At 46.6% G+C, this 19,409-nt stretch overlaps 1 protein-coding gene across 4 annotated transcripts in view; it reads right to left on the bottom strand.

Annotated features, from left to right (window-relative positions):
• sick (sickie) overlaps positions 1–18,668 on the bottom strand; it is a 959,410-nt gene extending 940,742 nt beyond the window's left edge. For 2 of the 4 annotated variants that reach the window (XM_077635296.1, XM_077635299.1), the window contains exon 1: positions 18,119–18,666. In XM_077635296.1, coding sequence (XP_077491422.1) covers positions 18,119–18,211 — 93 coding nt within the window. In that variant the 5' untranslated portion in view covers positions 18,212–18,666. Of the gene's footprint in view, positions 1–18,118 lie in introns of all 4 variants that reach the window. The other 2 variants (XM_077635300.1, XM_077635298.1) reach the window with 2 other exon arrangements.
• Positions 18,669–19,409: the final 741 nt, after the last annotated feature.

The raw sequence follows: 19,409 nt of genomic DNA, 5'->3' as shown, positions 1-19,409 counted from the left end.
AACTTATCGAAGATTGCTTTATCAGATGCGAGATGCATTTTTCTTCCTAGCCTTCCTGCAAAGGATACTGGAGAAGGGCTTTTCTTTTAATGTATGAATGAAAATTAGGAGCGTCTCCGATGTAACAGGGCGGTGGCAGGTGCCACCATGCCCGGCTTTTTTCTTTCACAGGGGACGCAAGCGCTACCACACAGTGCGCAACCTGGCGAGAACAGAGTAAGACAGAGAAAGACAGAGTTATGGTCATTGAAACAGAATTTAATTTCTCAAGATTAACAAAGCTAGAACAAGAAGCAAGAATAATTAGAAATGTATCGAGGCCGCTTAGTCAAGTGATGGAGATGCAAAAAAACATCCCTACGATGTGAACGCTAGATCCACTAAACGAAGATATTTGGCTATTGAGCAAGCAGTGAGACGCATAAAAGCATTGATGGCATACATGGGAGACGCAGAAGAATGTTTACGGAAACAGTTTTCTGTTTAAATCAGTTCTCAATCCATTCGAGGCAGCGCAACGTAGCGAGGTTGTATGCTTAGCATGCGACAATGGTCAACTTGGACAAAAAGGAAAGCTAGAGATATGACAAAAAATAAACTGCGAGCGTTCATGGGTGCTTGCATGCACGTGTGGATACCTCTACCTGACTCTTGTGCGCTGCAAATTTAACACTGGGAGCCATAACACTGGATTGTTACAGTAGAATACAACTTAATGCTAGTGCTACAATGAACGTAGTAAACGTAGCACGTAGTGCTACAATGAACAGGCTATGGAACATGCAAGATCTGCTAAGTGTACGTCTAGGAGAAACTTGCCGCCGCATTTTAAACACTATGGGCCGAGAGTATGGAATCCCTCTTTATGAGTCTGTATTCTTGGCAAGAAGAAATGAACTAACAATAGAAGTTCTTTAAGCAGTGGAGACTGGGAATCACAAGGATTCCTGGATTAACACTCCGTACCTCGCACCGACCGATAAAGAGTTCAGTTATCTTAGTCAATTTTATCGTTTTTAAAGACCACCGTTTTTAATCTATTACCTTACTTCCGGTGCGGCGCATATAAGTATTAACAAAAAATATAAAATGACACCCAGGAAAACCTCATCTAATACACTATGTTACGAGTAAGAGCCAATTTCATTAGCTAATTCGGCAGCATTGTAGCTAATATTTTCTCACCACTCGATTAAGTCATGTCTATTACACGGAAAAAGGCTCCGTGATCACCGTCTTGAAAAGAACAACGTCGCAGCCTAGCCTCCGGGATCCGCTAAAAAAATTTGTTGAAGATCCCCAGTTTACTTTCAAAATAGGCCGATGGTAGCGCCCATTTGTTTTTAATTATTTTCCCATTTTATAGCTTACAAAATGCTTCGTTTTGAGCGAAAGTTGTATCTGTGTCATTAGAATGCCTTTCACACATCACGTCACACATCACCAGAGATTAGTAAACAAGGACAACTAATAACGTAGGGACTGAAAAGAAGTAAAGGAGATGAAGACGGGCTTAAAGAACAACAAGAAGGTTCTTTATGCTCGTCTGTTCGCATTCATTACGTTCAGTGCTAGCGCCGTGCCGTGTGTCTCTTGCCTTGTCGTCAAGTTAACAGTCATATCTGCTCCTGTCTCCTCGGCGCGGGTGAGTAGTGTTTGGTGTTTATCACCTGGACGAAGCGTTGCTGCAGACTCAAATTGTATCCGCCTGTAGCGGCCTCTAGAACAACCATTGCTAATGAAAGAACGCCATCAAGGCGGTGACCAACTCTTTAACTGGTGGGAGCTGTGCGAAAAACCTTTAATTACAAGGGTTTATCGCAGAGGTGTGAAAGGAAGGTAAGAACAAAAAGAAACGACAACATGTTATCAGTGCAAACTGAGCCTACAACTTTTCGTCTGCGATGTCAAGAGCAGTGTTCTAGGGAAGTGGCGACGACCTTAACTGCCCCTGGCGGACAGTTCAATGAGCAGTTCGATATATCCTCGTCCGCGCTTCGAGGTCGTGACTCTAGCAATCGCATGCTAGCGCCACTGATAAAACTTTGCTGCATATCTGTAAGGAAAGATATTTTTTTTCGCAAGTAGGAGTTTGTAGTTTGTGAGAGTTTCTTTATACGCCGAGATTTAAAAAAAAATATAGCTCTAAAGAACAAGGTAAAATAAGGCAAAGTTTGTCCTGCTTCTGTGTGTCACATTTTTGTCCTATCTTCTCGTGCTGTTTCTATTTTCCTCGGATATAAAGGAAACTTTTTGGATTTGTAGAAGAAATGTTAGGCCTCAAGAAAAGAGAAGTCGTTTTAGGAGCGCTTATAGGCAGAATAAGGTTTCCTGATTTTTCATGACTTTTGCCATCCATCCCTTAATTATACTTAGCCAGCCGGTATAACTGCTATTAATTCTGCATGAATACGTTTTATTTGTTCGTTTATTATTTATTTCTATAATACTTACATCGCCCTTTTGTGCAGGAGGTTCGGCTGAAAAAAAAGTAACGTAAAAAACTTCAAACGTTCAATAATGTATTAGCAGAAGTGGCTTGAAGACAATCTTTTCTGGTACGCTTCATATTAAGCTGCTTTCGCGCCTAAAAATACCTATCACCATCGTCACCATGTCTGGTAAACCCCTCTGCTTTCATCTTTTCTGCGTCTCCTCTCTGCTCAGCACATTTTTGTACTGCCACTTCCAAACAGGCTAGTTACGTTACGTTAATTCCGCTCAACTCCAGAACCGCTGCGTCCTCCGGAACCCAGAAAGCACCGTGCGCGCGGGACAGAGACGTCGCCCGCGGCCGCGACCGCCGGCCCACGGCAGACCCGCAGGCGCCGACAGGCATCGAGAAATTGTTTGTTGTTCCAGCGCCAGCCGCGTACGCGGCGAGAGATCGGAAAAGCGCTGAATAAGCGTCCTCCGTCGTCCCCGGTAAACAAAAAAAAAAGACGAAAAAGAAGCAAGAACCCTTTCAGGAAGCGGCCTCCTTCCCATCACTATATGCCGAGTGCTCCAGTGTTTATAGGGGCCTGCTTCGGAACCGGGGGTCGGAAAGGCACTCTCATTACGGCAAAGTGCGCCCGATTCCCTCTTCCCTTTTGTTGCCTTGCTCTGCGTATATAACAGCCCGAGCCCATTACTTCCTGCCTTGTTTACCCTCCCCCCCCCCCCCCCCTTCTCTCCATGCCCCCTTTAGCCACCAGATCGCGAGCCCAACGCCGATACTAGAACCCAGTGAGGAACTCCTCCTGGCCTGCACAGGGCCCGTTAAGGAGCCCTAGGCCTGCACGCGTCACGGGTTGAGTGATCGGGGTCAGCGGAGTTCGAACGCGCTCCACATAGATTTGGCTAATGAGCCGATTTTGCGGGATCAGGACGCTGACAGAAGCGAGCTCTGCGCCTCGGGTGTCAGCAACGTAGTGCGCTCGTCAGGTCTCAGCAGAATGTTTTCGTTTCATTCCATGCAGCCCTAGCTATATTTAATTTTTTTCTTCGGCTCTGATTACACAATAAAAAAACGAACTCGCTACAAAGTCGGCCTTAAAAAGAAAAAAAAAGTGGCATGAAACACGACACGTTCATTTTAAACCTTGCGTGTTAAAGCGTAATCGAGGATTGTTTATTTTCAATTACAAATTTTATGCTACGATAACACGTTGGCATCCTGGAGGAAGTCAGGAGCGTTTTTCACGCAGCCTGCCAACACAATCCAAACAGCTGATGGTTTTATCGAGCTCGGTTTTTTATCTGCTTATCGTGAATTGACGTTGAAAGTTATGCTTTATGTGGGTTTAACGTCCCAAAGCGACTCAGGCTATTCGGGACGTCGTAGTGAAGGGCTCCAGAAATTTCGACTACCTGGGGTTCACTAACGTGCACTGACATCGCACAGTGCACGGGCTTCTAGAATTTCGCCTCATCGAAATTCGACGGCCGCGGCCGGGATCGAACCCGCGTCTTTCTGGTGAGCAGCTGAGCGCCATAACCACTGAGCCACCGCGGCGGGTGGCGTTGCAAGTCAAATAGGCTGTGTAGAGGGACAGAGACTTAGTCCTGTACAAATTAACGGAGCGCGACGCGGACGAAGCGCACAGGCCGGGAAGTAGAAATAAACTGTCTCTATTCTAATCCGCACGTGGCCTCATGTAGCCAGCGCAAGCGCATGTCACGAGCCGAGGCGGCTCAGCACTGCCGATGATAATAGCGCCGCCACAGGCTGTAAATTCAGTAGCGATGGAATGCGCTAATCGTTAATAGTTCAAACCTAGGCGTACTGCTGTAGTGGCTCTCCAGCAGGTCAATTTTTTTTTGCTATTGGCTGAAGACACACCCCACCATATCCTTGCAGGTGTGACTTTCCACTATGAGGGACAGATATAATATGTGAAGAAAATGGAATCGATAAAGCACTTTCGCCCTGTTTCCACAGAAGTTCTTTTGTGCCACTGTGCGTACGAAGCAAACAGTGGGCTCTGACGTCGTATTGAATTAGACCGTATTCCACACTGTCGCAGTGTCCGTTGAATTTTGACCGGACTGGACAATCAGCCATCAAGAATTACACACATACAGAGTTAAGGTGCCGCCTGTTACTGCGTACCCTTGCTACAAAATTCAAAGCCATAATGCAGTAATAATAGCGCTCCAGCGCATGTCACATTTTTGAAGCTGCTGTCCTTTATTTCTCGACCCTTTGTGTGACATGTATGCAGTCACGTGCCAGTAGTTCGCTTACTTCCTCGCAGCATACCCACGGGGGATGACCGGGTTGCCTGCTTGTGCAGAGGGACTTCTCCTTCGAACCCTGTCCTCCAGCACTTGCTGACCTCCGAGAAAGCGATCCTCGCAGCTCATACTGACGAACCCGGAGAAATACATCGGTCGTTTAAATAACTGTTTCCTCTTGGCTTCCTATCTTTTGTCAGCGTGGACCTACGCATTGTCTTGGTGACGTGTCCATAGCGTCCACGCTACGCCATGTGTGCTGTCGCTAGCGTACGCAAAGTGCCCATGCGTGAAATCTTTTGGGCCCTTCAGGATATGACATCACCTACCATCTTCCCCTTTTCCCTTTTTCTGTCCTTTCCCCTTTACCTTATCCCGTCTGAAGTATAGCAGAAAAGATGCAAGTCCCTCAAGACGACAGCTACACTCTTCTTTTCAGTAAACCTTTCTCCCTCTCTCCCTTATTAATTTGGAAGAGGCGCTGACGGGCGTAACCCAGTAGCGCAACTGCGGTGCAAGCGTAACCCCTTCAAATAGGTCTCAAGTGCACGATGTATGCAAAACTAGCACGCAGCCCAATTAGTGGCTTTAAGAGCTAACTGCAATGTTTGTTCCCGCAAGCTCAAGTCTTGATCAGCGCGGCCTGCGCGCCTGGCTTTTGTCCAGATAATGTTCGCGATGTGGCGACGGCTGTCCTCGCGTTCCGATGAAGGCTTAATTAAAATGTGCCCTTAATGAAGAGGATAAAAGCAAACACCGCGCTTGCATTCGGAAAGCGCACGGGGTTTCATTAGATGCGGAAGGGGAAACGCTGCCTAGCGATGATTAAGATTTGCGCTGAGGTCAAGTTAATTAACCCCTTGTTTGTTTGTGGGCTCCTTTGCTTTCCGCTTCCATGCGCAGATGCTTTGGGTGTGCAAAAGTAATTATTTATGGCGTTTCAGACAACTCAGGCACAAGCGCCGTGGTACGTTGAGAACGTCCTTTGAATTCCGTAGCTAATGACAGCGCAGTTTCACACACATGATGGAGACTGCGTTTACGGTAGAACCTCCGTGCCCCGCCCCCTTAACGATTACTTTGTGAAAAAGGTGAGAAGAATCTGAAATATATGTTTTTGATTAAATAGTCAGATTCAGATTTTAGGATATAGATAGTTCTTTTCAACATGCCAGGTAACAGGTGACTCACGTGCTTTATTTACTTCAGTGACATCTGAGCCTTCTTGGCTTGAAATGTTTTGCTTCATCACTTCAAATGCCGCTTATAAAGGTAGAGTTCGAAAGTGGACAAAGCGGTTATAAGGCGTTTCAGAGATCCTTCGCCACTTCGGGTTTTGATTGTGCACTAAACGCTTAGTACACGACTGTACTAATATGCCACCTTGATGAAAATATGACCGTCTCGGCTATGAGTGACCACTTTGCTTTATGCGGGAGCAGAACTCCGCAGCCTCCGAGACATACCGGTGGTCAGTTAGAGCTGTAAGAAGCATTTTACCCCTGAACAGCTCGCACTTCTACAAAATCCTGATCCGTGACACTTTTACGAAATTATGATGAATGTCATACTTCACTTTCCTTCCGGTAACTCCGCGCATAAGGAAGAAAGGAGTTGCAAAACATTTCGCTTGGGTACCTGACAGTATCACTGCATTGCCATCATCGTAATCCCTATCCTAGTCGTCGACGGCGTGCTATATGTTCGCAGTAACAAGTTTGTGACAGTTATGTGCAACTGCGCCATTCTGCACATACATCCAGCTTTCGCAGTCGTGGGCTAGCTCGCTGAAAGAGGTCGCCCTTAAAAAGCATTAACATAGAATAGAAAGAACTAATGATGGTCAAATGTTTAGAGGAATCCGCCAAGGTGGAGTAGAATTTGTAATAAGGGAGTAATCAGTGCTTGGCATCCACCCAAGAGCAGCCATACGGCTACAAAGGAAAGCTATACAGCTTTCTCAGAAACTTCGCAGTTTAGGAAAAAATGGTCGTAGTCGGGGTTCAAACCCGGGACCGCTGCTGCACAGGAGCAGTTGCACTGCCAACTGAACTAACCAGGATGGCAAGGAAGACAAGCCAGAGATCTTTCTTTGACTGTGAGGCTTCTATGGTAGCTGTATAGCTTTCCTTTGTAGCCGTATGGCTGCGCTTGGGTGCAATACAATGGGTAATTACTCCCTTATTAGAAAGAACTACTACAGCCCTCTGACAAAAGTATACACTGCAACTGATGTGTCTACCTCTGTATGGCACCGTTCTCTCATGTGTGGCGCCGCAGTTTGATCAGGTCAGGAAGGGAGAGGCTGCAAAAGACGTTTTAAACATCGGCGCACAATCTCCATTGACATTGGAGGGAGCAGCCTGAAAGGTGACCTGCCCAACTGCGCATATGCCATCAAAGTGCGCCTGAAGAGGCGAATAAATTTGGGTTCGCTTCGCACAGCGCGTCGAAAAGTCTCCGCCGTGCCATGATGAACCGCAGCCCGCCTAGTCGGCGGCTCGGTACAAACCCGTCATTACGGAGCCTATTCGAAACAATTTGTAGACGCGGTTGGCGCAAGGGAGCCCTGTGGAAGAAGCATTGCACGCTCCATTAACTACACGTGAGTAAGGGAGTGGCACCAAAGGCTGTCGACAGATGGCACGACCGAATTTTTTTTTCGTTCGATGAGTTGGCGCTGCAAGTTTATGTGTGGGTAGGAAAAAAAGCGAGAAGAATTAGAAAGAACTTCTCTGTGAAACAATATGCTCTTTCTCCGCTAAAGCCCTGTTCCAGGGGACGTAACCGTATACACTCTATATATATATATATATATATATATATATATATATATATATATATATATATAGGGGGTGGCGCTGGTGAACACCATATATATATATATATAGAGGGTGGCGCTGGTGAACACTCTCAAGGCTCGCTCACACGCAGTAAAAAACAAATACCCACGAGAGCAGCAGATTGGACAGCCGTCGCCGTAGCTCAGTTGGTAAGAGCACCGGACGCGATATTCGGAGGTCGTGGGTTCGGATCCCACCGGCGGCATGGTTGTTTTTTCTGCTGCTTTATAAGTAATTTTCTTTAAGCAATTTATTAATCTAAGTAATATTCTCCCACTGATAAGCATAACACATTAAAAAAAAAAAAACTAACGTTCCCCTATGCACCTTGGTTTCGGTGACTGTTGGCTCCCTTCATAAATTTGTCAAACGGGCCCCTCATTTCCTTTAACTAGTCTGCTAATAGCTTAACGAGGGTCTCGGTTCTGGCAGTCTTGATGCCATAGGTAGCATAAGAGGGCTCTCGCACAGTTTCCGCCCTCTCCGTTAGATGACGTCCTACGTCACGCTCGCGGTATTACAGGACGTGCTACGTCCGCCGCTATGGTCGAGGGTGGCGCTGGTGAACACTCTCAAGGCTCGCTCACACGCAGTAAAAAACATAAATACCCACGAGAGCAGCAGATTGGACAGCCGTCGCCGTAGCTCAGTTGGTAAGAGCACCGGACGCGATATTCGGAGGTCGTGGGTTCGGATCCCACCGGCGGCATGGTTGTTTTTTCTGCTGCTTTATAAGTAATTTTCTTTAAGCAATTTATTAATCTAAGTAATATTCTCCCACTGATAAGCATAACACATTAAAAAAAAAAAACTAACGTTCCCCTATGCACCTTGGTTTCGGTGACTGTTGGCTCCCTTCATAAATTTGTCAAACGGGCCCCTCATTTCCTTTAACTAGTCTGCTAATAGCTTAACGAGGGTCTCGGTTCTGGCAGTCTTGATGCCATAGGTAGCATAAGAGGGCTCTCGCACAGTTTCCGCCCTCTCCGTTAGATGACGTCCTACGTCACGCTCGCGGTATTACAGGACGTGCTACGTCCGCCGCTATGGTCGAGGGTGGCGCTGGTGAACACTCTCAAGGCTCGCTCACACGCAGTAAAAAACATAAATACCCACGAGAGCAGCAGATTGGACAGCCGTCGCCGTAGCTCAGTTGGTAAGAGCACCGGACGCGATATTCGGAGGTCGTGGGTTCGGATCCCACCGGCGGCATGGTTGTTTTTTCTGCTGCTTTATAAGTAATTTTCTTTAAGCAATTTATTAATCTAAGTAATATTCTCCCACTGATAAGCATAACACATTAAAAAAAAAAAACTAACGTTCCCCTATGCACCTTGGTTTCGGTGACTGTTGGCTCCCTTCATAAATTTGTCAAACGGGCCCCTCATTTCCTTTAACTAGTCTGTATATATATATATATATATATATATATATATATATATATATATATATATATATATATATATATATATAGCTTTCAGTTAGCGTTATACCCCATTCTTCTATGCCCAAAGGAGAGTGCCAACTCCAAGGCATGTATGGGTACGGCCCATGTGTGCCGGTAGTGGGTTAAAATTCTAATCCAGGGTAACTATCGCGTTTCTGCGCAGTTAGTCAGCACCGCTTTCGATACAGTAGCCGACAGGTGATACAGATTGTTTAGTTGTCAGTCATGAGGTCAAAGTCCGAACAACCAATAGTAGGACAGTGGGGGAATATAGCTCCGAGAAACATGAAAGAGTGAAAAGTGACACAGAGACGTGCTGTTCGTTGCACATACCAAAATGCACCAACTAGTCTAGCAGCGAAGGGCTCCTGATTATTTTGCACCAACGGGGGTCTTTAATTCGCTGACATCGCAGAAGACACGGCGTTTTTTTTTTCATTCGCTTGCATCGAATTGCAACAGCCACGGCTGGGGTCGAACCCGCGACCTTGGGATCAGTAGCGGAATGCCGACGCCACTAAGCCACGACGCCGGTGGGTCGACCCTCAAAAGTAGCGATACTCTTAGTGACAAAGTGGAAATCCGGAGTTTCCCTTTACGGCTGTCGCCGTTTAAGGGGAAGAAAGCTTGACTTAAAACAACAGTTGTGGGAAACCCAGGTGATAAAAAAATCAGCGAATGCTGCACTATGATATTCATCACCTCATATGACCGACAGCGTAATTACTAAACGTGGAAATGAATTCATTTGGCGGAATTATTTGGGCGCCTAACAAGTAATGAGATGAGTTTTGTGTGCTATAGGAAAAAGAAACTGCCAAAAGACTTGTAGACACATCACCAGCATCTTGAAACACAACAGCCCCAAATATAACTATCCATGCTTGAAACAAGGCCCTCAGCAGTGTATTTTATCAAGTGTAAACAGAGGTACGGCGGTACACGTGAGCTAGCGAAGCGTTCTCGAAGTTAGATACATTTTCACACTTGACACATGAACTGGGGTGTTAACATGGAAATATCTACTGCGATGAGTTTAAACACTGTGGCTTAGTGTCATTCACACGTGCACTTTCATTTAGGTAGTGCTTTAAACAATTGAACAGTCCACAAGAGACCGGCGATGGCAAAGAAGCGAGGGTTGGTAGACTGATTTGTTATGCAGATTCGAGGAAGTTCTTGGAGCTCCGATGGCCTGTTTCCCCCGTTCTATGCTACTTTTTTACTTCTTTAGTTAACCACTGAGCTCAAAGTTTCTCGTTCTAAAATTTGGGATCTTTTTTCTATGGATATTAACATAGGATTTCACAGAACATTGTGCTAAGCCTCAGTAATTCAATGTTTAACAGAAATTACATTGTTTGGAATATCGACCTTCGGAGAGGTCTACATTGTGTCTCTTTGCGCTTTCTGAATTACGTTTCCGAAATAGCAGAGATCGCGGACGTAAATTGCAGCGGAATTGTTTTCCTTGAGATTGCTGGAGAACTATCCCGTCCCCAGCAGCGGAAACAAAATAAGCGTCCCGCCCTCCAATCTTGGCGAAGTAACGAAGATGATGATCGCAGAAGCGCCAAGTTGCAACTCGGCCCTCGTGCGTTGGGGTTATTTATAGCGCCATCCATTGCGGACGCTTCTGTGGCGTGCGGAGCGACCGGACTCGACGCCAGAAAGGAATCACGGGAATCGATATTCTTTCGGCGCGTGGGGAGACGAGCGGGGAAGCCTCCCGTCTGAAGACACGCGCAGACAGAGAGGTTGGAACTTCTTGCATGCGGACTGCCTCGTCCCCGATGTGAGAGGCATGTTTAAGATACCCGCGGCCACAGAAGATGGAGGAGCGAGGCGAAGAAGTCCGTATGCGAGAGAGGTGAAGAGGAATTCTATTATCATTGAAATAGCGATGCTCCTCGCCGCCTTACTTTATGCACAGGCGCCCTCGCGATAGCTTTCGTCGGTTCACCCTGACTCGGGCGAACGAAAGAAATGACGCTCCACCCGCGCGTCTTCATCGCCGCCTTTGCGGAACGTCGCCTCTTCATTTTGTTTCTACAAGCCGTTTTTTTTTGCAGACCAATGAAAAAAAAAATGGAATGAACGTTGTTGATATAGGTCTTTTCGCGGTGGTAATACAGACCTTTACAAAAATTGCCTCCTACCAGCTGTAGTGTTGCAGCTTCCTCCCGTTCTCTGAGCAGCATTTCGTCATTAAAAAAACGAATAAAAACAAATGAGAGGTTGGAGAATAGGAAGTGAACAAAATCATATTCATGCGGTTTTGACCGTGTTAATAAAATGCTGCGAAGCGTTACTCGAGAAAGCAAGAGTCCTACAGGATGAGGGGATCTAACTCTCACTCTAAGCTGTCAGTTGCAGAAAGAAGTTGCACGTTTTTTTAAACTGCAGCCGTGAATAAACTTGAAATTTGTAAAGGTCAGAGATGTTTCCCAAATATCCGAACAATCTTATGAGGACGCGAAGGTGCGTACTCCGGACTAAACGCTATTCAGAACAGCCCAGCGCCGAGAATGAACAAGCAGTCGATGCACAGTTTTGTGAGTGAGCTTCTTTGCCCTCATCAAATACTATAGAGGAAGTGAAACGGTAGCAGGGTTCCTAAAAATGTCCGACGCGTCCCGTTTGGGAAAGGCAGGCAAGTTGTGGATGCCGTTGATCGTTAGAGAGGCAAATGTTGATCGTATTTCAAAACGCTGGTGCTCTTGCACAGCACATGGACAAACCACACTTTGCTCCACCGCACTGACAATGAGTGTTTAGTCCTGGAAAGATTTAGTATTCTTATATGAATAGATACTACTGCAGAGGTATAGCTACGAAGCGGAACAAAGACCCCCCCAAGGGGGGATTTCATGACAGTATCTCTTCCGGTTTACCGCAACATACTAAGCGTGGTAACCGCACAGGGGTCATTGCTGAACGTATTCTGCGAAGGCGCCGTATTGACCCGTGCAGAAAGGGACTCCGGGTGGAAGGTGTACCAAGTCATTAGACAAGCCACTCTTTGAACACCATTCATCGCGGGTCTTTTCTACAGACCGTATTGATACCTCGCATAACCGCATCCCAGGCGTGCTCATGAAGGAAAATACGTCGCCAGAAGCATAACTGAAGCCAAAAGCTGGCTACAAACGGAATGCTCCAGCAGATGATTTCACTTGAGAATTCTGATTTCCATAAGTCGACTGATAAAAAGTTTTGTCCGAAGGCTTCGACTGATGAGCACCTCAGGCAGTGCACTCGCCCTTAGCAAGGAACGCCCACCGTTGTGGCTAAGTGGTTTGGCTGCTTGTGAGCAGGTCGCGGGAACGAGCACAGCCGCGGCGGCCCCATTCTGGTGGAGGCGAAATGAAAAGACGTCCGTGTGCTGTGCGCCAGACCTTGTAATTCACAATTTGCTTAGCAAGAACAACGTATCATATACTAGTGAGTGGCAAAGACACAAGCGCTTGTCGCTTTCATATCATTTTGTGCGCAGAGGTATATTTTTGCCTTGCGCGATTAGATAAAAACAGCCAGTAGAAAGGATCCAGGAAAAATATTAATATACCCTCTACACCACTGAGACCAAAATGATACTGCGGAAGACTTACGTTGCGGTATTTTTTTACTCAAAGTCGTCTATTTAAATGAAAAGACTGTTGATATTTTTGTGCAGAGAGTGCAATATTTGACTTCCAGTAAAAGAAAATCACATAGAAAAGAAAATGACCGTAAAGCGGAACCTTCTTCACGTGTAGAAGCACTAATAAAGCGCTTATTTATTTTTTAGACGATAGCTGTAACATACTTAGTAATAAATTTTGACAGGAAACCCTTTTCGAAGGATTTCCCATTCGCCACTGACCGATCTTATGGTAGCATAAGAAGACTGCGTAATGTGCTGCACGAATGAACACAAAAAATGCCTTCTAAAATTGGCTTGGGCAGTGGTATGGTATAAGATGGCTGGCTGAAGTGTCAATTATGGCGCGAGGTTGTAAAAGCCTTGGTGATGACGAAAAAACGATGTCACGTGATTGTATGTCCGAGAGAGTTACGGAGAGTTATTGAAGAAGAGAGGTCACGGAGAGTTATTGAAGAAGAAAATGCCTGAAAGCACCCTTTCCGCACACTGTTTCTGCTCCAGCACCGATACTTGTAGCCGGAAATTACGTAGTCGTAGAAGCGTTTTTCCTTCTTTGGCGACGACAAACGCGTCCCGGCTACCAACCGTCGAAAGTAAGTTTTTGGTAGGACTATATGCGAGAACGCGCCGAAGCAGAACAAGCTCGACCCACTGCTCATGCGCTGAGGGAGCGCAGACAAATGGGCCAAGGACAGTGGCCTCTTGCTCTCTGCAGGACCTGAACAGAGTGCTGACAGCAGCGTCATCATCATCATCATATGCCTGACAACACCCACTGCAGGGCAAAGACCTTCCCCATGTCTCTCCAATCAACCCTCTCCTTTGCCAGTTGCGCCCAACCTATGTCTACAAACTTCTTAATCTCATTCGCAAACCTAACCTTCTGCCGCCTCCTGCTACGCTTGCCTTCTCTTGGAATGCACTCCGTTACCTTCAAGGACCAGCGGTTCGCGTTACATGCCCGGGCCAAGCCCATTTTTTCCTCTTGATTTCGACTAGGATGTCATTAATAAGCGTTTGTTTCCACACCCACTCTGCCCTTTTCCTGTATCTTAACACTACCTGTATCATTGTTCTTTCCATTGCTCCCTGCGTTATCCTTAGCTTAAGATGTACCCTTTTCATTAGGCTCCACGTTTCTGCCCCGTAGGTGAGTACCGGTAAGATACAGCTGTTGTGCACTTTTCTCTTGAAGGATACTGGTAAACTACCATTCATGATCTCAGAGAACCTGCCATACGCGCTCTATCCCATTCTTATCCTTATAGTTATTTCCCTCTCATAATCCGGATCAGCTGTCACTACCTGCCCTAAAGAGACGTATTCCTTTACCACTTCCAGCACCTCGTTGCCAATTGTAAAATGCTTTTCCCTTGCTAGACTGTTCAACATTACTTTTGTTTTCTGCATGTTAATTTTTAGACCTACCGTTCTGCTCTGCCTGTTTGGCTCATTGATCACGCTTTGCAGTTCACCTCGTGAGTGACTTAGCAAGGCAACGTCGTCAGCGAATCGCAGCTTATTTAGGTATTCTCCATTAATTCTTATCCACAACTGTTGCCAATTCAGGCCTCGGAATACCTCCTGTAAACAGGTGCTGAATAGAATTGGCGAAGTCGTGTCTCCTTGCCTGACACCCTGCCTTATCGAAATTTTATAGCTGACTTTATGGAGGACTATGGTAGCTGTGCAGTTGGTATATATATATCTTCGAGTATTTTGACATAATGCTCTTCTACACCCTGATTCCGCAATTCCTGTATGACTGCTGACGTTTCCACTGAGTCAAATGCTTTCTCGTAATCAATGAAGGCTATATATCGGGGTCGGTTATATTCTCTGCATTTCTCTATCACCTAATTGATAGCGTGAATATGATCTATTGTGGAATATACTTTACGAAAGCCTGCCTGATCATTTGATTGATTAATGTCTAAGGTTGCCCTGACTATATTAGCGATTACCTTAGTAAATATCTTGTAGACAACTGACAGTAAGCTGATCAGTCTGTAATTTTTCAAGTCCTTGGCGTCTCCTTTCTCATGAATTAAGATAATATTTGCGTTCTTCCAAGCTTCTGGTACGGTTGAGGCCATAATGCCTTGCATCTACAGGGTGGCTAGCTTTTCTAGCAGAATCTCCCCTCCGTCTTTCAACAGATCTGCTGTTACCTGATCCTCCCCAGCTGCTTTTCCCCTTTGCATTGCTCCTAAGGCTGTCTTAACTTCCTCTTTCGTTACTGGCGGGATGACGCATTGATGTGCGCTACTGTCTCTATCATTAACGCTCTGATTACATTGGCTACTGCACAGATTTGTGCAGAACTCTTCGGCTACGTTAACTATCTTATCCATATTGCTAATGGCATTGCCTTCCTTTTCTCTTAACGCATACATCTGGTTTTTAACTCTGCCTAATTTTCTCTTTGCCGCTTTCAGGCTACCTGCGTTCTTTACAGCATGCTCGATTCTCTCCGTATTAAACTTCCTTATGTCAGCTGCCTTGCACTTATTTATTGACTTCGATAGCTTTGCCAACTGCGGAAGTAGACAGGGAGAGCGTGCCCAATTGTCAAGGAGTGCCAGAAATTTCCCGCCGCTCTGACAATGAAAATACGGGAAGTGCGGAGGTGACATCTAGGAAGGTAGTGTTGTCTCCATTTTACCAAACTGGAAACAGCGTGTGTTCACTGTGATGACTATTAGAGCAATGCACAGGCCTCATTCCGAGGCCCCAGTCCCGAAGTCGGCGCAGGCTCACGGATTCAAGCCCAGGTCCGGCCCATGACCGTTTAATTATCACGGTACTGAACGCAGACCTGTTTTGAGAGACTCGGAGTGAGGCCCGGCCCGGGTTCATTCCAGCTGCTGCGGAAAAGGCAAAGTGCATACTACGTGAAAGAAGGCTGCTGACATACGGGTAAAGAAGGAGCCGGAAAATATGCTTAAAGTGGTTTCGTGAACACGAACCGAGATGAGGCAGGTTGGCTCGTTAGGCTTTTTGAATAGTTATGCCGTCTGCGAACAGCTAGAAAGTTCCGGCAACCTACTGAAAAGGGTTGCATACAGCCCGTAATCAACTACGTTGTGTTACCCCTAGATGTTTAACCAGCACAATTTTTTACGGTTCGCGATGTATAAATAGCTAAACGTGCCTAAAGCGTCAGGAATGACATCTTTAGAAGTTTAATAAACAAAACTGCCACGGGTTCAGTTCATGGCCGCACAATGGCCGTGTTTGAATAGAGACAAAAAGCAGCGCCTGTTTATTGCGTATTTTGTGCTGAAAGACCCCGATTGGCCTAAAGCAGACACTCTTCCCCAATGGCGTTTCTGATGACGTTCAGATATATTTTTAAGCTTTGAAGACACACAATCGGAGATCATCTTTGAACGAATGGCTGCCCGTCGAAAAGTTGAATGAAGGTCCTTCTCGAACACTATATCATCATAATCACCACCACCATCATCATCAGCCTTACTAAGCCCACTGCAGGGCAAAGGCCTCTCCCATGTATCTCCAATTAACCCTGTCCTTTGCCAGCTGCATCTACCCTTTGCCTGCAAACTTCTTAATCTCATCCCCCCCCCCCTCCCCTAACCATCTGCCGCACTGCTACGCTCACTTTCTCTTGGAATTCACTCCGTTACCCTTAAGGAACAGCGGTTATCTTGCCTTCGCATTACATGCCTTGACCAAGCCCACTTCTTCCTCTTGATTGCGACTAGGGTGTCATTAACTCGCGTTTGTTCCCTCACCCACTCTGCCCGCTTCCGGTCTCTTAATGTTACACCTATCATTTTTCTTTCCATAGCTCACTGCGTGGTCCTTAACTTAAGCTGAACCCTTTTCGTTAGCCTCCACGTTTCTCGCTCTATACGAGGCCTCAAATGCCCATTCGCGAGCAGTAGCAGAAAACCGATTAGATCCGGAGAGCATTTTGCTATATAGGAGCGCCGGGAGGTGTTCGCTGACAGCTGGAACAGGCCAAGCCAGTGGTGCTCTGTACTTCAGTAGGCGACAGCACTCGCACAAATGAGCTCCGTGTTAGGCGTTACAATGTTCCACTAATAACACCGCAGTAGTTCAGCCTGCTTTTGGATTTGTTTAGAGCCTGCGGGAGCGGTCTTTCGCTGCCGCTCTTCAATCAATGAAGAGTGTCATTCAGTTTTTCTATTGTCGTTAAACGTGGCCGGGTGTGCGCTTCCAAAGTAACTTGGACATTGCACTCTCAGTGAAGCTGATTAAACTCGGTGTATAAATGACATATTTCAGCTGTTTCTCATTCTGCGTCTGCGAACGATTACCTGGGGAGATTTTAGCGCAGCGATTATTTCATTTCCGAGATATTCCGGGCAGGAGGCAAGAGAAAAATTTCCTCTGTTTCTAATGTTACAGTCGTGAGAAAATTGCAGCTACAGAAAACACAAAAAAAACCAAGCGTTGAGTAATCTTTTATCATAGTCCGCACCATGTTCGTGTTTAGTCCGTGTAGCTGCTAGAACGCTGAAACGAAACCTGCTATAATAAGTAAAACAGACACGCACTTTTCATGCACGTGCCTGAGCTGGGTGCAGGCCCGCCACTTCAAGCCCGACCCGGCATGGTCCGGCTCGGCCCGCGGGCCGAGCGGTGTCCGGGCCTTCTGGTCGGCCGGAACCAGTGGTGTGCCCTAATAATTAGAGATTTTGGTTTGGGCAGGGATATTTTAACTTCAGAAAAAAAAAAGATTGCGGTACAATTAAAGGGCATTCTTTCCTGTTTCTGAGTAAAATTGCCATCGACGTACAAACACATGCGTCACACCTGGACAAATATTTTGCGTTAAGAAACTGCGTCATTTCCATTGACAGAACGCGCTCGATGTAATGAATGGTTTAATTGCTACAAGGTTCTGCTGTGCAGAACCTAATGAAAGCGACCAGCTGTAGAAAGTGTTATCCGAAATTAATGCTTAGAACCCTTGCATAAAAATACTGAAGATGAGCGCACCCAGGCCTTGAGATAGTTGAGGTACTAATCGTGCAGTCTGGAACTATGTATTGTACACTTTGACAGATAGATACATGAATGAAATAATTATACCAGAAGGAGGCCTTTCATATATTAAGAGGGTAGCGTCAGCTGAACCACTGAGGCCTGTTGGATGGGTTCCGGCCGCCAAGAAAAGTTTAAATTTTGCTTCCGACTCTAACCACATTGAAACTGAAAGAAAGTAAGATGAACAAACCTCTACTTTCCAATGTTTATTTTTTTTTTACTCTCAAGAGCAGGGAAACAAGCGAAATGTAGCTATGACCTCTCAAACGTCACCCCGAATGTTTCCTCATGCAAATAATAAGGAATTTCACAAAACAGTTTCACACGGAAATAATTTACGCCTTGTGTGGGTGACCGCGAAGACAAGATGCGCGGATTTAGAGCCACACTCGCCCACTTTCTATTTTTCTCTCTCTCTCTCACCTGAACGATGGAGCGCTGCTGCTGCTGAGCCGGCGGCGACGTTGGGATGACGCTGACATCCTCGCGTGACACTTCGCTTCGAAGGCACGCCATCGGGGAATAAGTCACGCGCACGAGGGGGAAGAATTAAGCCGGCTTATCCATCCGTAATCCTTCGCTTGCGTCTCGCAGCAGCACTGAGGCAGCCGAGCCTTCTGAACGACTCAAAAGCACCAAACACCACCGGACACTGCAGTGTGAATATTGACTCTTGGTCACCCGGAAAGCTGTAGAGAAAGAACGAAAAGTATTCACTACACAGCTGGGTCTTCACTGTGGACGGTTCCGTCCGGCACAGCACCAAGTCCTACCTAATGGCTCACATCACTCGAAGGCGCGCAGAACGGCTCGACGTATCACAGACCGCACCACTATGCACACAGGTGACACAGGCCAACACTTCTGACACATTGCGCAACACGTAAAAGAAATAAACCAAAGCGCATAAAGCACAGTTGCCGCCGGCACAGACAACCAACTCCGCCGGCACAGGCTGTTTCACATTCAGCGCTAGAAAACAAGCAATCTCGATGAAACAAGACACTGCACTTTTTTTTTCGCTTTGTTTTGACGCCGTTATTTTTTTTAAATGCACCGTCACAAAACGACACTCCAGGCAGCCGGCCAGGGCACCCGTATATCACATGTCAGAAGATGACACAGCTAGTTGCACACCGAGCGCAACATCCCACTCGCCACATGACCTGTCTCGTGCGCCGGTTTCGGACTCGGGGTCCCGTGGTGCTCCCAGCCGCACGGGCGCGCACCGCTGTGCTTGGGCGCTGCCGGCCGACTGACTGGCTGACGGGCTCCGGAACGCACGTGCTCGCACCCCGGGCCGCCGGCCGCGAGGGGAGAGAGAAACAACAAAAAAGTCACGTGTCTTCGTGACGTCAGGGAAGCGCGCCGGAGGTAGCACGCGGTTCTTTGGCGGAGCTCATCAGTCAGCGGATGGGAGCGCCATCTCTCGAGGCGTGGCCCCAACAAGCAGGAAGAGCCCGGCCTGGTCTCAGCGGGGGTGGGAGGTCGTTAGCCGAACGTCAGTCATGCGAATGAGGTAGCGATCCTCTTGGGGAGCCGTGTTGTGTTCTAGCTGAGCTTTGGCACATGCAAGTAACGAGGAAATGCAGCGAGTTCATGAAAACTGTGGCCTTCAGTATGCGCATGTATAAATGCTTTGTTTTTATGCTGTGTTGCTCAATATATCTCTAATGTACCGCTGTGTTTTCGCATTTTAAAAATCTCGACACGA

This window comes from Amblyomma americanum, chromosome 8, assembly GCF_052857255.1.
Source record: "Amblyomma americanum isolate KBUSLIRL-KWMA chromosome 8, ASM5285725v1, whole genome shotgun sequence".
NCBI lineage: Eukaryota > Metazoa > Arthropoda > Arachnida > Ixodida > Ixodidae > Amblyomma > Amblyomma americanum.
This window is presented reverse-complemented; position numbering and strand designations above follow the sequence as displayed.